The following is a 20,524-nucleotide window of genomic DNA, read 5'->3' on the forward strand; positions in this document are numbered from 1 at the left end:
CAAGGACTTATTTGTAATTCTTTTTAAAAAGCTAATTTGGCTTTCACTACATTGCTACCTTCTGACCTCCTATTCTATACTTTAATAAAATAAAGAGCAGATAGGCTTCTGATGTGCTTATAAAAAGTCCATTCTGTATGTAAGTATGTATGTATGTATGTATGTATGTGCATATGAAAAAAGGCAAGTTAGTAAACCATGCAAAATATAATATTGAAGCATGTAACATTTCTTTTAATTAAGTGTCTGATTTTAGGAATTATTTTCTACAATATTACTTATTAGCCTTCCTGGAATTCAAAGCAGACATACAAAACTGCATTAATTTACATGCTTTAGTTTTTAAAAGAAAAGAAATTTTATGGGAATAATCCCTAATCACTAATGGATTAAGCCACAGGATCCTAATACTTTTCATACGAATAATTATGTTTTGAGAAAGAGGAGGAATACGAATTTTATCATCAAAAAAACCCTGAAAGATTTCAAGTTTCTGTAGAAAATGAAATGATAAGAGACTTGCTTATATGAAAAGAAATTCATCTTTTAAAAAAATACAAATTTTATATTTGCCGATGGGTCTAAAAATTAGATCAATAAATAGAACATCCTCTTTACAAAATTCAATGCATTCATATTATACATATCTATTGCATATGTCACTATATCAAAAATCGCATATAAAATAAATACAAAAACAAAATCTAAGGAAACATCTCCATAAAACTGTTCAATTCAAGGTAAAAAGTTGTTTAATAGACTAATTGTAGAAACTTTTTAATAAAGAGAAAGCAAACAACAGTATTATAAGCCACCAAACTTTCCATCAAAAACAACCTCCTATATACTACTTTATGCAGAACAATCTTCCCTGGATACAATGAACCCCACTGTGATAAATACAACTAGGCTGCAGAGTAACAGTTCCAAACAGAAATTGAACCTGAGGAAACAAAATACAATTTAGGGTTGCAAATGTACTTGTGATTTTGCCATTGTTCCTAAATTTGTCCAAATACAGATTTTCTGTGTATGTTCCAGATTTCCACACGTACTACTTGCAGAGTTAATAACAAACTAGTCACAGAGCTGAGCTTTCCTAAGCAGGAACAAATATGTGAAATAAAGACTCACTTGTTAGTAAAGTTACAACCTGCGAACGTAAAGGGATAAAAGTTTGGTCTTTTGCTTCCTCTTTAGTTTGCTAAGCCCTCCTCAACCTGAATATTGCTTGACAGCCTTATGGTTTGTTAACATGGGGCCTGATCTGACTCCTTTCACTCATTTTTCTCATGGAGATCTCCTAAATTCTCTGCAAGTCTTTCAATTTAAGAAGTGGGAGAATGGGATCTGTTATTTGGACCACGTTTGAAACCAGCATAGCTCATGGTTGTACTCCAATCCCCAAAGTTGGATGCTTGCTAGCATAGAAACTACTGACGATTAAGCATATTAATTAGCAGGTTTGTTTGGGGTAAAAGCCGGTAACATCGCCTAGTGAAAAGAGGGCAGAAAGTAAGCAAAGAGAGACACCTACTTGACTGCATGGTTCTGGCTGATATTTCCGCTGTAGAAGCACCGAGGCCTTGAGGAGACCGCGCCGCCAGACGGAAGTAGTACAAGCTGTTTGGTTTCAGGCCTTGCAGTCTATACGATGTCCCCGGCTCAATGGTAATTCGTTGCTGTGGATAAGTAACAAGAGAACTGGTCATTCTCCTGAATATTCCTTCAAACATTTTTATCACCCTGCCTGGAACATCAGATTTCTGTCATCAGAGTTATAATGTTATCAAAATACCACAAACAGAATCAACAGCATGTATCAAGGACTCTACTGGGAGAATTACACAAGGAAAATATCAGAGTTTAAAGGGCAAGTTTCTACAATGAATAAGGCAACTGGAATTAGAGAAGCCAGGGATCTTTCTAATGACGACACAGTTATCCACAGGTAGCAGGTAACAGGGAAGTGGAGAGGCCACCACCCATGAATGTGTTCTACCCTTAGGGCATGTGCATCACTGTGGCAGAGCTCACCAATGGAAACTGACACCTGCCCCTGAGAGTAGAACATGCCCAGCAGGGGCAGTTCCATTTGAAGAGATGGCTAGCTCATAGCCTAGGACCTTCTGCAATCTAAGTAGGAGCAAAAAAGATACGGCCAGAATTAACAACAGGAAACAGTGTAGAGTTTACATGAGGTTGCTATAAATGAGATCTGACATTGCCAAGGTCTGACTGGATAAAAAACAGATGTTAGTTACTGAAGAAAGCTGGATAATTTATATGAAATCATATCATTACTTTAGGGTGACTTAAAATAATTTTAAAGCTTCCTTTCTTGGTGAATATAGAGCCTACAACTAGAAAAAAGAATACAACTTTTCTATAACTTTTAACATCATAAAGGGCTTTTGAAATAAGGTTTCTTTAATTGAATGTTATAGCTCTTGCTCTTCATGTTTGAAATTTGCCTTGTATTTTAGCAGAAATAAAGCTGTCTATAGGTAATCAATCTCAGACTGAACGTTAGCCTGTAGCAAACCTTCAAATGCAAGCTAATATTTAATCCAGTAATGGCATAAATAATCTTAAGGCTTTATATCAAATAGTATTTGCTGTTCACACAAACAGAAATCAGTCAAGGGGAATTCAAACATAAAACTAGAGAAAAACATCCCTGGGGGGTTCTGGCTTGCAAATACAAAAGCTTTCAGAAATTTCAGATTTACCAAATAACAAGAAAAAAAGGGATTCCATAAATAAACACCTGTAAAGCAACGTAGGTGTGCCCACATTCACACATCCATGGCCTTCTCAAAGGGCTGCCTCTCTTTTCTGTTTTTATTAGTTTTTAGGGGGTTAGTGGTAAGGATTTAAAATAATTTAATGCTGATTTATGTCTTACTAAAAACGTCAATAGTCGTAACATGAGTACTTTAAGTTATACCAGCATTTCAATTATGTTACTTTTTGAGCAATTAATTTCTATTGCCTTTGTTAGCTAAATGTAAGAGCACCTCATTTAGAACTTGGTCTTTGGAGATTCTGCTTAATTTAAACAGACATAATAAAATGGAAGTTTCCAGTATCATATTCGTTTATTATAGTACTCAAAATGATGTGCCACAAGTTCATTGATAATAGTTCATTTAGTGAGTGAGTGTTTAAAAAAGGGATTCCTTATTAGAACGTAGGGTCTCTTCAGCTTCATGAAGATCTTTTTAAGATAAAGCAAGCTAAGAGGTATAATAAAATGGTTTGTGTGGATTAAGTTTTCACATATGGTTTTACTAACTTTTTTGTCTTAACGTTCCCTATTGGATTTCACAATAACAAAAGAAACACATTCATTACTATTGTATATTCCCGTTCTGAAAATTTTAGACGTATCTTAATTCCAATTGCCATAATCTATTCAAAGTGCACCCAAGAGGCAGTGTACCCTAACGGGTAAGAACGTAGATTCTAGAAACTGCCCAGATTCAAATTCCAGCTTTGCCATTCAGTAGTGTGAAACTTGGGCAAATTAACTTTTTTCTGTCCTTCCATTGTGTTATATGTGAAATAGATTAATAACAGAGGCTGACTCATTGCACTGTTGCAAAGATTAAGTGAGTTAATGTATGTGAAACCCTCAGAATAATGCCCGTTAATATACATATTAGTCATTTTGATTTTTGTGTCTCTTTTCAGTAATTATCAACAATTTCTAGTTTTTACAATCTACTGTTATTTTATTTGCATAACAAACTCAAACTTTATATTTACTAACATTTATATCAAATAATTCTCGGCATACAAATAAATATTTGCTAGGGGCCCCTTTCTCTGAAACCAGTTTGGACAAATTCATCTACTTAAAGCCTGGGAACTCATTTAATTCATGTCTCTACAGTGATTTAAGTACTTTAATGCAGAAGAGAAATAAAGGAAGTTCCCAAGTCTCATGGGGTGTATTCTTTCATAATCTGATAGTTCTGTAAGTAGCCTGAAAACCTAAACAGAACATAGTTCCAAAAGGGACAATAGCTGTCTTTTGTTTTCTCACCCCTCCCATTATCAAGTCCCCAAACACTCTTTCTGTTTTTCTCAGTCACATTTCTCTTTTGATGAAGAAACCTTTTCCACCAAAGTCCTTTATAGACATCTGACCTTTTAACAGAACTTGCGTTAAGTACACATGGATAGGGAAGTGCCTCAGTGTAGTGAATGATTCAAAGGTGAGAAGCAGTCCTACCTCCTCTCCATGCTCCCCGTCCTTGTAGACCAGCTCATAGTTGGCGATGGTGTCTGAACGTGGAGGTGTCCAAGAGAGCAAAATACTTGTTTCAGACTCAGGTTCTGCTTTGAAGTTTAGCGGCTGCCCTGGTACTAAAAACAGGGAGACAAAGGACTGAGCTCACCATTACCAATATATTCAGAAGTTCTTTCATTAGTGCGTCCGTTTAAACCTTTCAAAAAGTGTCCACATGTATCAGCTTAATGGAGAGCTAGGTCCCTTCCATTGTCCAAGTTAACCTGTGTATATAAAGCCCATTTTCCCTCCGTCAAGGAACAAGGATAATATTATGAATACTGTCCTTGTCCTTGAGTAGTTTAGTATCTACACAAGATGTAGAATTAGCAAATACGCCAGACTTGAATCCAATTTTAAGAGCAATAAAATTATTTACTGTATAATATTGTAGTAAGTGATAAATGTGATGGTTTATATAATGCACTTGGAATAAATATTGCCTAAATCACGACGAGTGCTAAATACATAAAAGCTACTGCTGTTTTACAACTGAATGGGAACTTATTCTAGTACTGCATTTAACTTTCAAAATTATCCCCAATTAAGATTATAAAATCCCACCTTCACTCCATTAACAAAACCTACAGGCAACCATAATCACTTAGCATTTTTTCTTACCAACCTACGTTTTAAAAAAGAGGTGAAAAAAGTAAAAAAAACCCTATCACTTACAAATAATTACTTCTAATCCCTAAATGACTTTAAATGACTGAATACACTAAACCTAATATAAACTTGATATTGTCCCTACGGAGAGAGAGCTAAATTACTACACAAATTAAAAAGTTTATACAATACACTTATCAGAAATATAGTAATTTAACAGAGGTCATCTGTAATTCTCATATTAGTCAAGCAATAGACAATTTGGAAGAAGTATACATCAGATGTAACAAAAAATGGGACCTCTATGTAATTTAAAACACCATACTCAAATGAATTAGAATCAGTTTTACTAATCTCAGCCTCCTAGTTAACACCTAATTCCATTAGGTCCTCCATGCATTATACAAAGGCTAACAGACCTTAGGGCATTACTACTGTAGCTAACCGTACATTGTTCTTGTCCAATGTCTGCTCTGATTGGTTGGTACCCACACCTTGCTGGCCATTAAATATTTCCATCATCTCTCCTGATGTTGTGGCATGTTTCAAAGTGCTATAGATGAACATACGTCCATATTCCCACAAGTTCACATGAGAATTCCATGTATATTTAATAAAAAAACAACAAGAATGGTACTTCACACCAGAGGGGAAAAGAACATCTAAAGTGTTTTGGCAAAAGAGTATAAACATTCAAAACATAATATAATTTGTAGCTAATGTATGACATCAATTTCTTAAATAATACTTGAAGCATTATTTTCACAAGAAAGAAGGTCTTTGGAAATAGAAAATGTATTACTTTCTTTTCCTTGCATAGTCATCTCTCTGTAGTATGACTAAAAAGTATCTTTTACTTAAAAAGAGATTAAAGTCTAAAGAAATCTACCAGAAAGGTTTCTAGGATCCCTAATTATCATTTTATTCCTCTGTCTGGTCTGTTAACCTGTAAGTCCGTGTGTGTGTGTGTGTGTGTGTATACATGTGCGAGCACACATACTCATGTCTGGACTGATGCTTAAGGCCACCAATAATCAGTGCTTCATATTTCTAATTGTATTCATCATCTTCTCTCCCTTTTTGTATCACAGGCCTTGAGATACTCATTAATTTGATGCTTCTGGGAACGTACCTTCTGAACAGGGTATCTATTTTTTTTTTTTTATGTACATCCCCAGTAGGTGACCCAACAGTCATTCATATTGAGGGGCAGAGACCATAGAAGATAAAAGATCAAGAGCAACAGAAGGAGGAATAGAGGGAAATAAAAAAATAAACAGGAAAAAAGCAAAGCAAATGGAAAATGCATTAATTCTAATAGGAAAATACCAAAAGCACCAGCAGGAGCAACAATGGCAGCCAAGACCAATCAGTTGGGGAAGTTATGACCAGCTTTTAACGTTCAGATGATGAAAGGGTTTCTCAGCCTAAAACTACGCACACAAACATATGTGGGCAGTCACTTCTTTTTCTCTAGTTTTATTCCCTTTTTTCTCTCTCCCAACTTCCACGAGTCTGGGGAAGAAGAAAGTCTTGTTGATAACTCCTGACCTAAACCAAACTGGAATACAGTACAGCGAAGAGTTAAAGACATGAACACATAGAAGGGCCTTCTCACAATAACAACTCCTCGTTACGTGTCTCCTCCCTGCCTAATGCTAATAATAAATTAAGTGACATTGATTGAAAACATCTTGGGAGTCTAATTAACCTTTTCTTACTTAAACTGTTTACTTCTTTGCTTTTAATTTGTCTTGAACAAATTCCCCCTGGGTCTCAATGTTTCATCTTTGTTTAGTGACACAAACTTCACAGATCCTCTAATTTTGTTTGGTTCTGTTAAGAGCCCTCTCCTTCTAAATACTGAATTAAATAGGCACATCAAAGTCTCAGAGGGTGTACTGTCCATTTTATTCTTAGAGAGGAAGTAGCGGCCAGACGGCTTGATGGTCTCTTTAAATAATATATAAGGGGTTCTCCTTCCTGCTTCCATCATCTCCTTCTTTTGAAGTGGTGTGGAGGGTAATTTAACTTACTAGATTTTAAACTTGTGGTAGAAACACAAATGGCTAGAGGTGTCAGGCAGATCACTTAGATGAGTGCGAGACCACATGGAGCCTGGGGACAATGGGCCAGTGCCCGGCCCACCTGAAAGAGCTGGTAACGTTCAGTGCCAGAAGGCTGCTGCCTTGTGGAACGTGGACCCAGTCTTGTCTGAGCTTCTGATTTTTCAACAGAAGTTGTTCATGAATCTTCTAGGTAAAATGTTTCAATTTTTAACAACTGGAAATTAATTAAATTAATTGAAACTGATTGAAAAACACTGTATGGGGAAAAAATGTGTCTACAGGTGAAATCTAGCATATGAACTAGTGCTCTAAAGGATCGTTTTATTGTATCAGGCTCTATGCTTATAAATGCCCAAAGAATGCCACTACTCAGACTTTCTGGAAATTAAGGGTTCACCTAAAGATCCTGCTTCCTCATGGTCATTTAGTCATAGGTGAAACAACCACAATAAAGTTGAGAATTCAAAAGAAAAGAAAAAAAGATGTGAAATTAATGGATTTTTTTTTATCCCCCAAACATATTAATCCTAATGATCATAATTTATGTATACAAGAAAACACTTTAGGGGACTCTAAACTGTCATATTTATTTTCTCTGTAGCACTTAGAGACACAGGGAATACTTCATCCTCTGTTAACTGGCTTTTTATACTAAATGTTGGGGCTAAAGAGGTTCTATTAACATTTATAGTTGTGTTTTCTTCCCACTCTTTCTCTCTCTAAATTTATACATACATATGTATATATAGATATATAAAATAAAAATACATAAAATATATTTATTATATAATATATAAAAATATATATTTATATATACATATTTTTTAAATGCTCTCATACTCTTTACACCTCAAACTTACTGGCATCCTTTTATCTTCAATTACTTATTGCTTGTCTATGTCTATTTTATTTTTATTTTATTTAAGAGCTTTTCTGTGTTATAGCATTTCCCTCGTCAATTAACTGAATATAACTTTTATGGGAAAATCTGAGATTCTGGGAAACTCGTGGGCCAATTAAAAGAACCCATCCAGAAACTTAAGTGCAATCATTCTACATTAAAAAGGGAGATGTAATGATATTGACCATAAACCAAATTTAGAATTTAGATGTGAATGGAGAAAATGAAAGTAGAAATACAAATTTTTCTTTAAAATTATATTTAAGAAATCTTTATATTCTGTAAAGTGGTGTCAATGTTAAATCCTTCTTCTTGGTTACTTATTTAATGTTCACAAAAGAACAGAAATATGAGCTATGAATTCCCTAAAATAAGACTACGATCCCATTGATAAATGTAAAGTATTCGAGTAGTAACATTATGGTACTCTCTATAAATATCTGAAGGCAACTCAAAGACAGACAATAGAGAATGAATAAGAAATGAAAGAAAAACTGGCATGTCATGTCAAATGATGAGAATATTAGAAGATCAATATTTGAATAAAATTTAGGGAACATCTCTAAAGAGAAAAAGGTTAGTACATATTAAATGGCTAAACAACAATTTTACCTAGCTACATTATAAATATGAAATATTACCAAAGAGACTAGAAAACCCATTATTGCTAAAATATCTAGTACTTCAATACGGTATGTATTTTAAAATGTGTTTATCTAGCTTATTGATAAATGATAACAACGACAATAAAAGCAACAGCCAGAATTATAGCGGCAGTAAAACAAACATAACAAAATTCAAAACAAGGAGTCTGAATTGTAAGTGCCACAAATACATCATCGACAAAATAAGTACTTAATACACAAGCATCTGCACAAATCTTTCAACTGTGATTAAATATCAATAAGAAAAAGTTAAATTTTATTATAGTTGTATTTACATCCAGAGTTCCCTTACTCATTGCTAAAACTATTTAGAGAAAGCGTTTAAATTGGGCTCATAATTTTGGCTATTGGAATGTCTTTTTCTAGTTAGCTTATATAGGCGTATTGACATATACCAATAAAATGATTGATGAAGTTCTGGAAACCTAGAGCACAATGTCTTTAAATGTCATAATTTTATATTATAACAATTTTGCAAAACCCAGAATTTGCAGTAGAATTAGCTTCTTCAAAATGTTTGGAGTTGATACTCTCAATAGTATTTATTTAGTAAAGGTATATAATTCTTTTCATTCCAAAGATCCACAGAATTAAGGTATATGCATATAAATCAGTAGACTTTCCCAAGAATCTATCAAATGCATAGAAGAATTAGAGGTCAGATATGTTTTCTAAAGAAAGTTCAGAAAAAAGACACACATTAGGATTTCACAGATTTAGAATGCTTACAATTAGCATAAACATCAAGCAACATTTATTTTAGTGCATTAGTTTAAGACATAATTTATTACACTTCCTCATCAGAGTTTTATTTACACTTCTTCTGTAATGTAAAGTCAGCCTATGACCTTATAATAATTATCTATACAAGAAACCTATGTAAGAAGGCAACCTTCCTGAATATTTCCTAATAGTGCAGGTTTTTCCCAGCACAATATAAATTCTTCCCTTGCCAATGGCCATATATTCCACATATTTTCAAGGAGAACTCATTGCAAGTGACCATAATGCCAGAAGTTAAAGCTATGGGAAACTTGGAAGATTAACTCATACTTCTAGAAAATAATCATCTTAACCAAAATCTTTTCACATTTAAAACTATTTAAAGATTAATATTTTCAATTGTACTAACATATGCAATTAAGGAGAAATATTATTGAGTACAAAACAGATCATATTTTTACTTAATTTTCAGAAATATACAAATTTACATCAACCCTTCATTTGCATTAATACGTGTGACAGTAATGTTAGATAAGATCAAAACTGGTAACTTCACTCTTAAACTCATTTTGTTACTAAATACTATTTCTTTGGAGTGTGATTTTAAACAAAAATAGGTACGTCAGTATCAACGGATTAAAGATAATAAAATGAAATGAACACTTTTCAGATATAGAAGATAAAAACATATCTCTGTCTATAGAAAATTAAAATATACTTGAGAAACTCATACATATTATTGATTAGTAAATTTTTGCAGGTTTGTAAAAGATAAAATTGAAGTGAAAATAAGCATATACTTAAATTTTATACAATCTCTCTAAAAGAATATTTCAAAATGGTTTTATGTTTTTACCTTGTAACGATCCTAAGAATTAGATAGTCAGCAACGAGAAAAAGGAGCAGCTCAGCATTAATTATATCAGAACTAACATCATTGTATTTGGCAGGTGTCCACTAACATCAAATGGCCTTTGTTAATTAAGCCTAGAGAATAGATCAAATCATTGCGCTATTTTGGAAGGTTTTCTTAGCCTATCGATCTTGGCAGGCACAAGTCATTATGTCATTATATATCTTCTCAATCAATGGGTATTAAAAGTACAGCTATTATGGAACATTCTTGGAAATATCTTAATGTAAAAAAAGCCAAACAGAGATCAGGAACAATTATTCTAATACATCTGTGACCCATTCATCCAGATTTTTCTAAATGCATAGGCCTTGAATCACATTAGCTCAATTGCTCCTGTCACAATACTACCTTCACTGAATTATCATTTATGTTACACTATGTCCCCTGGTAATATAAAAAATCAAAATATGACCTATTTAAACATCAGTTCTATATCTTTCAATAAACTGTGACTGAAGGCGTTGCTGTCTGTCATTCCATGTTCTGAATACAAGGATTCTCATGATTCCCAAAGATTCTTATGTTCTGGCTGAATTTAGTTCCAGGAATCATTTAATTTCTCAGACAGATAAATCCTCCCACCATCAGAAAAGTGAGTTATAAAATACTGTAGATGTCTTTGCTTTAATTTGTGGTTAGAAAACTTAGAACCAAATTTCTTGATCGAGCATAATGACCTTTTATGAAAAAAGGTATTTCTTCCTCTTCTTTCAGATAAACGTTTTTTTCATATCTAACAGGTTTCATGTACTTTTGTACTGGGATAATCTAAGAGCCACCTCACATATCTCAGAAGTAAATTATATATAATTCTTAAATATGCCTTCTTAAGACATGAATAAATGTACACTTTGTTTCCTGCCTCTATTCATTTATTGAGCACTTAGGCACAAAAATCTTAACAGGCACTAAAACTATGATATTAGCAAATCATTAATTTGAAAGATAATGGTGCTTAAAAGTATCTAGGGTGCCTAGATTTAAATTCAACTGTCTAACTCAGTAGCCTTATGACCCAGAGCAAGTTCCTAAATCTTTTTATCTTCTTTGATCCTTATTTTACTTATTGGCAAATGGGATAATTCCACATCTACCTAATTGGGCAGTAAGAATTAATATATGCAAAGGTCATAGCACAATGCCCCGCATACACTAGCTGCTATCATTATTATGTATACTTATGAAGTTATAAAATGTTCCCATCCATTATTTAATCTATATCCCTGTTATGGGTTGAAGTGTGTTTCAGAAGAACACAAGCTTCACAGATTTCTACATTTTCCAGTGAGAAATTTTTATGGAAAAATTAATCTAGAGTGTTTTTCTGCATAATAATACAGCAAATAAATACAGCAGAACAGGAAAAGCCAAGTAGGAAAGAAATATGAATGGTTTTTAATGTAACTATGGTAAAACATATTTTTATAGTTTCCTTTCATACAATTTATTAGAGAAAATAATAAATCCATGAACAAACCACTAAGAACCAAATAGTAATATGAAAATAAAATAAAGCCAGGCAGGCTGTAAACATGTTCTGAGATTTCTAGTAGTCCAGGGCAAAGAGGTAAACACTCACAGTCATGACTGAGAAAGCCCATGACACGAGAACAAGTCAGTGGTTAAACGTAGGTTTATCTACTCTGATACCTGAGAAAATTCATGAATTCATTCCCAAGATTAGCAATGAGTTACACATATGGATATAGATAATGTCTCCAACAATATGGTTCTTATGTAGGTTCCCCACAAACCAAAGGCATGTTGCTAAAGCACTCACAGGTTAATGTAAGTCTACGAGGCACCGACACAATAAGGTTTCGAATGAATGGCTCTCAGACAGTCAAGAACAAAGTTTAGAAGAAAGCTCCTATGATATATTCCCAACCCAAGGCAAAACTGATCACTTGGAATCAAAGACCAGAGAGGTATAATATCCTCTCATGAAAATAAAATCCCCTGGCAGGGCCAAGTTTTTCTTTATAAAATAGTTTGGCATCTACTGTAAGACCCAGTAAAATAGATGAATCAGGCCCCAAAGTTTGATCTTAGATCTTGGTAACTGTCTTTCTTCATCCCCTGAGGCCACAGAAAGAAAAAAACTCAAAAAGCCATTAGAAGACTATTTTTAAGTAAGTAGCCTCCTAGCAAATATAAGCCATTTAAATATCTGAAGCCTCCTGACAAATGGTTTTATTTTTAACCTTATCTTGAACCATCCAATCTTTCACAGATTAAGTTTTTGACAATACTCTATCAGAGTAGCTAGTATAAAGAAGCACGGTTCTTCTATTCTCAAAATGCTACACGGAGGACACATTCATCCATCTTGCGCAGAAAAGTCTTCCAGCCATTTGGATACAAATTTAAAAGTAAGGATGTTACATACATCCTTTTGCTTAAAATTGTTCTTTAGTCTTTCAGGGTCCATGTTTTTGCCCTTCCCATCTCTTAGGACCAAACTCTCCCCCTCCTGCCCTACTCCCCATCTAGAATCAGACTTACCTCCTGTCTGAGTGATAACTTGTATGTCACTTGAAAGAGGACCATCTCCAATTGAGGTAAAAGCCAGGACTTTGACAGAATATGTTTTCTGGGGCACTAAGTTGCCAATGGTAGTGATTTGGCTGTCAGCTACATTGTGTTTCATCCAGTTGTTGACGTGCTGAGTGGGATCCATTGTATAATAAACTCTGTATCCCTGGATCTGTCCATTTGGCTCCTCAGGTTCCTTCCACTGTACCAAAATGGTGGTTGAGCTCAACATGCGCGCCTGGACATCTCTTGGGGCACTGGATGGCGCTTGCTCTGAGGTCTGCGTTAGCACAGGCTCACTGGGAGGGCCCCGCCCAATGTTATTGACAGCAACAACCCTGAATTCATAATCCGAGTAGGGACTTAGTCCAGCGACACTGTAGCGTGTGGTCGCCACCCCATCAATTTCTTTGTAAGGTTCCTCAGAATTTTTAGGTTTATGCTGAATGATATAGTAAGAGACAGGCTCAGGGTTCCCAGAGTCCCATGTCAGTGTGATGCTTGTAGCTGTGCTCTCAGTCACTACAGGAGTTCCTGGAGGTTTGGGTAAGGCTTGGGGGGAGAAAAGAAAAGGCAGTGACTATCCATCATCTCTAAGATGCTATATAAGAATCTATAAACTCTACAACTGGAATAACGGAATTATATATCAACTGAAGATTTAATTAGATGAAGTTATAGCAAAGGATAGTTTTCTAAGTGATCAGGAAGTACTGTAAGACATGTTTAGGTGACACAAATCTCATTTTACTAGAAGGGCATTATACTGTTCTATTTGGGGGCTTGTATCCAAATCCACCACTTATTAGCCATGTGATCCTGCATGCTTTGCTTAACTTCCCTTTGCTTTAGTTTTCTCATGAGAAAAATGGGAAAAACTGCATTACTGGAGTTGTACAGTTGGCTAACTGTAATTCATGAACTTGCCTGAAGATTAATGAGCTAATCCAGTAATGCTCTTAGAAGGTATCTGGTACCCTCAAAAAACATTAGTTGCAATTACTACTATTATTATGACCCAAAGCTTGGCCAATTAGTCCCTTGCTTCAAGAAATAAAGATATAATTAAATACCAATAAACACTGAAAAGAATAAAATTTGGAATATATTGAAATGGCATTACATTACTGTGGAGGAATAGCATTCAGGCTGTTTTCCAGTTTTATGACATAGGTAACGTTACTATAATTTTCTTACAAATAATCTAAGCAAGAATTTTAAGATAAGAAAGAATAATTTCAAATTCATGTTTTTTACTTAATATTAAAACAATACTGAAGGAACTAAATGAAATCATATTCGCAAACCACTTTTTAAAGTAATTTATTATCATTATATGTATTCTATATTCAACTTCAGTAATATCTGAGATTATAGCTACATGATAAACATGTGCAATTAAATCCATCTTCCAGAGAACCAATTCTTTCCTTTCAGCCAAAGAATGCAACTCAAAATGCTACCAATGAGGAATACAAACCATCTACATTGGTCGTTTCATATTTAAGTGTCTTACCCTGGACAAGGACTCTGAAAGGTAGTGGTATTAGGGTAGAAAGGAGAATTCAACTAGCAAACGTTTTAGAGAAAACTCAGAAGGTAACACTCATATAATCAGCCCCTTAGTTCACTTTTTTCCTCATCAACATAAAGGCAAAAAGTCCAATACTCCTTAAAATGGCAGCTTTTCAAGAGTAGCAAACTTGCACTCGATTGCTACTGTATCCCCAAGACCTAGAACATTGCCTGGCACTCAGCAGGCTTTTAATAAGTACTGTTAAATGACTAACTGAATGAGTGAGTCCGTACTTTCTCCTCTCTCTCCTCAAGCTCCTTTTTTCATTTTGATTCACTTTTTGCCTTCAAGATTCACCTTTTAGCATTATTTATTTATTTTTGAGTTGCAGCTGGTAGGGAAGTGGCAAGAGTCCGGAAAACAAAGATAAGAAGTTGAACAAGATATTCGTTTAATGTGACTCCTGCTTTTGAATTCCTGAAAGTTTTCAGAAAACCTTCAAATATTTAAAGCTGAAATGGTTATTAGGAGAGAGAAGATTCAATATTTGCATATTACTCTACTGTGGAATGATAATATTTGGCCAAGGGTTTTACTGAAAATAATAATAAAAAAGACATTTGTTTAAATACTCTGGCCTGGCATTTTTCAAGGAAGTGGGTGATCCAAATTTTCCCTGGATGTCTTTCTAAATTTTTTTTTTTTTTTTGAGGAAGATTAGCCCTGAGCTAACATCTACCACCAATCCTCCCCTTTTTGCTGATGAAGACTGGCCCTAAGCTAACATCCGTGCCCATCTTCCTCTACTTTATATGTGGGAGGCCTGCCACCGTTTGGCTTGCCAAGTGGTGCGTAAGTCCACATCTGGGATCCCAACCAGTGAACCCTGGGACACTGAAGCGGAACGTGCGAATTTAACTGCTGCACCACCGGGCCGGCCACTTTCTGAATTTTTAAGGCAAGTAAAAATATTGTTAATTAAAGGTGTGTTTACTGATATCTGGCAGACTATTCGCTTCTCTAAGTCATATTTACCGTACAGTATGGGGTTTTTGTCTGTAACGTATGGATAATTATAAATATGCTTAATGCAGTTAAGAATATGCAATACAACACTACTATTTTAAATGATTAAATGTTGACAATGGTGTACACCTTTGTTCTCATATCACATTATTGGTTTTATAGGACATATATTTGATACATATGCTTGATTGGAGATATGACACTGATTATAACATGTATGTTGCATTTTTTAGGATCCTACTTCCTAGACAGGGAAGATCATTTGTGTTCATTTTGCAATAGTTTCAGACATTTGTAGAAACCTAAAGTAACCCTCAGTCTGACCTATAGGGCAAATCTCTTTTTAAGTTCTATAAACACTGGGTGAAAACAACTGGAAACTTCACATGTTTACTTTTTTTCTTTGATTTCAAAAATATCTATGGAATAAAGTAGTCTGGTTATATTTAGTAATCTTATTTTAAGAAAAGAATATGTCTTGAGCACTTCACCTATACAAGGTGAGAGATAAAACTAAAACAGAATATAATGCCACTTGCATTTTGATTTTTAATGGTAGGACCCATCAAAAGTTTAAAACATCTATAATCAGATCATATTAATCTCAGTTCTTTCCTTTTCATTTTTCTCCCTTTGTCTTCAGAGATTTTGAGCATTTACTTACACTTACTTGTATTTTTCTATCATGTGACTCTTAGTAAGGTTCTGGATTAATATAAAACCTGATGCATCAGTCCTACCATAATGGTTGACCGTATCTAGCACTCCTCATTCTGCCTGGTTAGTAGCCTGGGCCCAGGTTCTTGTTAAACATTTTGCTGATTATTGCTGCTTAGGCTGCTGATACTTTTAATAGAATCTGCCTACCTAGATATGTGTCTCTTATATGATATCATAGATATGATTAAACTATGACAGAAACACTGAATAATGAATTGATTCATTCTAGAATTCTAAGAATAGACTTTGTAGAGGCATTAGTCAGGTGACTTGTGTGTACCCGAACCCTCTGTGCTTACCTTTGACAGTGATCTGTGCTATTGCTTCAATGACACCCAGTGTCGACATCGCAACACAGGTGTAATTTGCTGACTGTCTTACATCATTGAGTTCTAGGACATTTCTTCCTATTGGCATATCATCTTCAGGTGTCAGATCTTCTGCCCCCAACATCCACTTCACATAAGGCATTGGTGACCCCACGGCCACACAGGTGATATTAACACTTCCACCTGGCATGATTTCATGATTAGTGGGTGGGATAGAGAACCTTGGTGGGACGCGGCGAACTGGAACAAAACACAAGGGAAGATGATAAAATATACAAGGCAAAAAAAAGTGGCTTGTTAAACACATGACATGCACTGTACAGACACAATTAAACAATTGAAACATATTGTGGATTGTCCAAAAAGAAAACAAAGAAAAACTGTGGATAATACAGACCATACAAGTATGGTATGTGTATACACAGAAAAGATTTCTTAAGTTTAGTCACTGATATCTTAGACACATTCATACAAAAGTTGATTCAGACCTACAAGGGCCCCACAAAAAAATAAAAACTATCTACAAACTAACAATACACAAACATCATGCATAAGATAAACACAAAAATATATACATGCATGCATACAACAATGATTCTATGCATGCATGTATATGCAGAAAAGGGGGCTGGAAGGTCACCAGCAGGTTTCAGTTGAGTATCAAAACCAACTTCAGTGCTGTGCACTTCCAGTTGATGTGAATGTATGTGTGGGGCCACACTATCACATCCCAGCCCTGGAGAACATCATCTAGAGTACACTGAAAGTGCAATTTATTTGCTTTCAGACTCAAAGTAGATGCAGCCTCAAGACCTCACACTAACACTGAAACAAACACAAAAATATATACACATATTGATTTACAGTCACAGAAGAGGAAACAAAGTCAATGCCAGTAGAGATACTGGATTGGGTCATGCAAGGCATGCACAAGATGAAGTCTCAAGGCCCATGCTTTGGACAATGGGAGAATGGCTGGAATCCAAGGCAACAATGACAGCAGAAGAAATAACAGGGTAGAACTAAACACAGAGGGAGGAGGTAAAGTACAGTGATTGAGACAGGGATTTAGAGAATAATAGAGTTGAAAGTCAGAAGATATTAGATTAAGCTAGGTTGTCAAAGGTAGGGATTGCAAATTCAGGAAGGGAGCTGGCTATTTCACATTCAGGATTCCATTCAGTCCACATTTAATGTAAAATAACATAAATGACAACAACAAAATCTAGTAAGAAGCTTTTTATGCCTATGACATTCACACCGAGGGACACTGGATCTAAAACTTACAGTGGGACACGACATTAAGAGGTCATATTAAAACAACACAACACAGAAAAAATTACCAAGCAATTACAGTTCAGTGTTCCTGCTTTAGATAATCTGCATGTTTATGTGTGTTTAAGTACATGTGTCTTGGACATGATACAAGGAGAGGGTAAGAGACAAATAGGTTTCTTCTTGGGCTTTTATTGGCAAAACATTACACCATGAGTATTTTAGATCAAGAGGTAATCATTAGGAGCATACCTTAAATACGGATCATAAAGTCATTTTTTTAATTATAAATACATTAATAAACAAACAACCTCATATCCCCCAGAAGACGATAAGTAAATAATTCTGTCTGTAAACTTTTTGGTTGTACTTAAGGTTGAGATAAACCTCTGCTGATTAGAGAGGGCTCGCTGTGATGGCCTCACAGGTGAATGATAGGCATAGGAGAAGTAAAGAGAGAGCTAAGCATGCCTCCTGCAGCCAGTTCACAGGTTACACAAAGCAAGCAGGAGCCGGTGGAGACTCTGAGGTGTCAAAGAACAGATCAAGAAAAATGGAGGAGAGTTTAGTCTTCATGCTTGGGATTAGGGGAGCAACTTGAGAAAGTCATTCTGTGGGCAGCAGGCATCCTCATAAGACAGAAATTAAAGGTGGGGCAGGAGATAGGAAGAGTGGAGCAGGAAGGAAAGCAGGAACACTGACCAAGTTCACTGGATCTGAGAGAGTTAAGTGTTACCAGTTACCATGCACCCAGGTACATTCTCTCCCATCATGCACCACAGTTAGATACCACCAGCAAGCACCGGAAGCCATGGCCAGGGCATTCTCTGCTAAAACATACCATTAACCAAAAGAAGACCACAATGCAGCTACATTCATTTCATTTGTATTCTTTGTTATTGGTTTAATTAATAGTTTTGTAAGGTGGGTAAAAAGTAAAAAACACACCAACCTTCTCGCAGCTCTGAGGGATGTAGGGGGTTTGATGCAGAACACAATGAAATGAGGAAAGGAGAAAAACAAGGGAAACACAGAGAGAGTAAAAAGGCCATATCAAGGCTTTCAACCGCTACTTGAACATCTTTATTTGCTCTAGTTCATCCTTCCTACCTCAGCTGAGAAAGTTAGCAGTACCTCATGGATTAACATGGTATTAGAAACAATAGCTAGCATCATTTTGAAATTTTTCCATTGAAAAGGTACACATGCCTCATGCAGCAAAGGAGGTCACCATTGTGAGAGAAAGGATCAAGGGGCTTTCAAAGAATTTGGAGAAGAAATGTGTTTCTTCATATTCTCCCACCCCAGACTCCAGAGAAAGACAGGAGAGAAAAAGATCCCCATGGAGATGAAATTAACTTGAAAAAAAAATTTCAAAATCAAGCTAGGTATTTTCCTAAGGAAATTCATCCTATTGTACCTTAAAGCCTTCACATCTTTTCTCTCTCCCCATCCCCGCCCACACCTTTTGTGGTTATTCACAGACATGTAGACCAGGAATAAGAGTGTTTCCACTGGACAAAAAACCTACAGGAACCGGCTTTGAGGATTCTGGGGAAGAAGAAATACTTTTTTCTCTTTGCAATGAAAGGTATAGCCATTTATAAGCTCAGAATTTAATTATTTCTATTACTTTATGAGAAAATACATATGCTCATAATTCATTCTTCTCCCAAGGAGTAATATCATTTTTAAAAATGCAATCAGTGTTCCATGGCAATAGAAAGATTAAGCTTTTCAGAAAGTCAATAATTAAAAAAAAAAAGTGTGTATATATATATATGCGTAGGCATATGCACACAATACTATGTGTTTATAAACAGCAAAGTATAAAAATAAGGAAGAAAATAATATGCTATTTGCATGTAGCACCTTATTATTATTCTTTTAAGTTAGCAGCTTTATCCTTACAGCACCACAGCAGAGGTCTTGAAGACATAGACACCTTTATGCTTGGCGTTGCACAGAAAACTGATTAGTAGCACACCAAGCAATTATTTCAGAATTTCATAAGAAAATAGAAGAGAAAGAGCAACAGAAAAAAGGAGGGAAAGAAGAAAATCTCAAACAAATGCAAAGCACAGTTCAATCAATGCAGTAAAAGTAGAAATTAAAATGTACAAATGCAACTATACTTACAAACTTCAAGCCTCAGGATAGATTTTAATCAGAAGTTGTCAATTTTTTTTAAACACCACATTAAAAATTGTTAACGCTCTATTCACTAAAATGCTTCAGCTACTGCAACTATTAGCAAATCAGCTGGTTAAATACTGACATAACAACACAGACCCTGTGGGTATCTCAACTCCCCCTGAGCCTGAATGGAGAGACACCAGGGTTATGTCATTCCTACCTCTGACATATAAATTCGCAGGGGCAGAATAGCGAGTGCCCGCGCTGTTGGTGGCAACACACTCATATTTCCCTTGGTCAGATTCTTCACTCTGTTCGATCTGAAGGGCGCCTGTATGGATAATAAAATATATTGCCAAAGAGATGGTAAGAGAAGGCTTTCACGGTTCAGAAAGCTAAACCTCTTAACAATATGAAAAGCCCTGCAAAGCGAAGGTCCACTCAACGTCGATTCAATTTCTTGCTAAGGTGCACAGACAGAAGATGATGCGATGAGAAAAACATACAGAGATTATTTATTTTGTTTACATCATCAATGCTAGCATAAGAAAACAATCTCTCTTTTCCCAAGCAAGACTTCTAGTCATAATTAACACTCTTATTTCCTAGACTAATAAAATGAAGATGGGTGAGACTGCTTCAAGGAAGTATGGCTTTTAAATAAAACAAAAGATTAATTTTTGGTTTGGTTTTGTTTTGTTTCATTTTGGTATCAAAAGTGGCGCAAAAGATAGGCACGCTCAAAAAAACCAGGACGGGTTTTCAAGAAAGTCTTCTGCTGAAGAAAGCCAAAAATACGCAGCGAGT

At 35.3% G+C, this 20,524-nt stretch overlaps 1 protein-coding gene across 50 annotated transcripts in view; it reads right to left on the reverse strand.

Annotated features, from left to right (window-relative positions):
• Positions 1-20,524, reverse strand: part of PTPRD (protein tyrosine phosphatase receptor type D) — a 2,079,533-nt gene that overhangs the window by 165,897 nt on the left and 1,893,112 nt on the right. For 49 of the 50 annotated variants that reach the window (XM_070590645.1, XM_070590643.1, XM_070590639.1 and 46 more), the window contains 5 exons: positions 19,938-20,048; positions 16,277-16,546; positions 12,686-13,267; positions 4,241-4,374; positions 1,538-1,682 (listed from right to left, as the gene is read on the reverse strand). In XM_070590645.1, coding sequence (XP_070446746.1) covers positions 1,538-1,682; positions 4,241-4,374; positions 12,686-13,267; positions 16,277-16,546; positions 19,938-20,048 — 1,242 coding nt within the window. Of the gene's footprint in view, positions 1-1,537; positions 1,683-4,240; positions 4,375-12,685; positions 13,268-16,276; positions 16,547-19,937; positions 20,051-20,524 lie in introns of all 50 variants that reach the window. The other variant, XM_070590611.1, reaches the window with a different exon arrangement.

Source organism: Equus przewalskii, chromosome 22 (genome assembly GCF_037783145.1).
Source record: "Equus przewalskii isolate Varuska chromosome 22, EquPr2, whole genome shotgun sequence".
Lineage (NCBI taxonomy): Eukaryota > Metazoa > Chordata > Mammalia > Perissodactyla > Equidae > Equus > Equus przewalskii.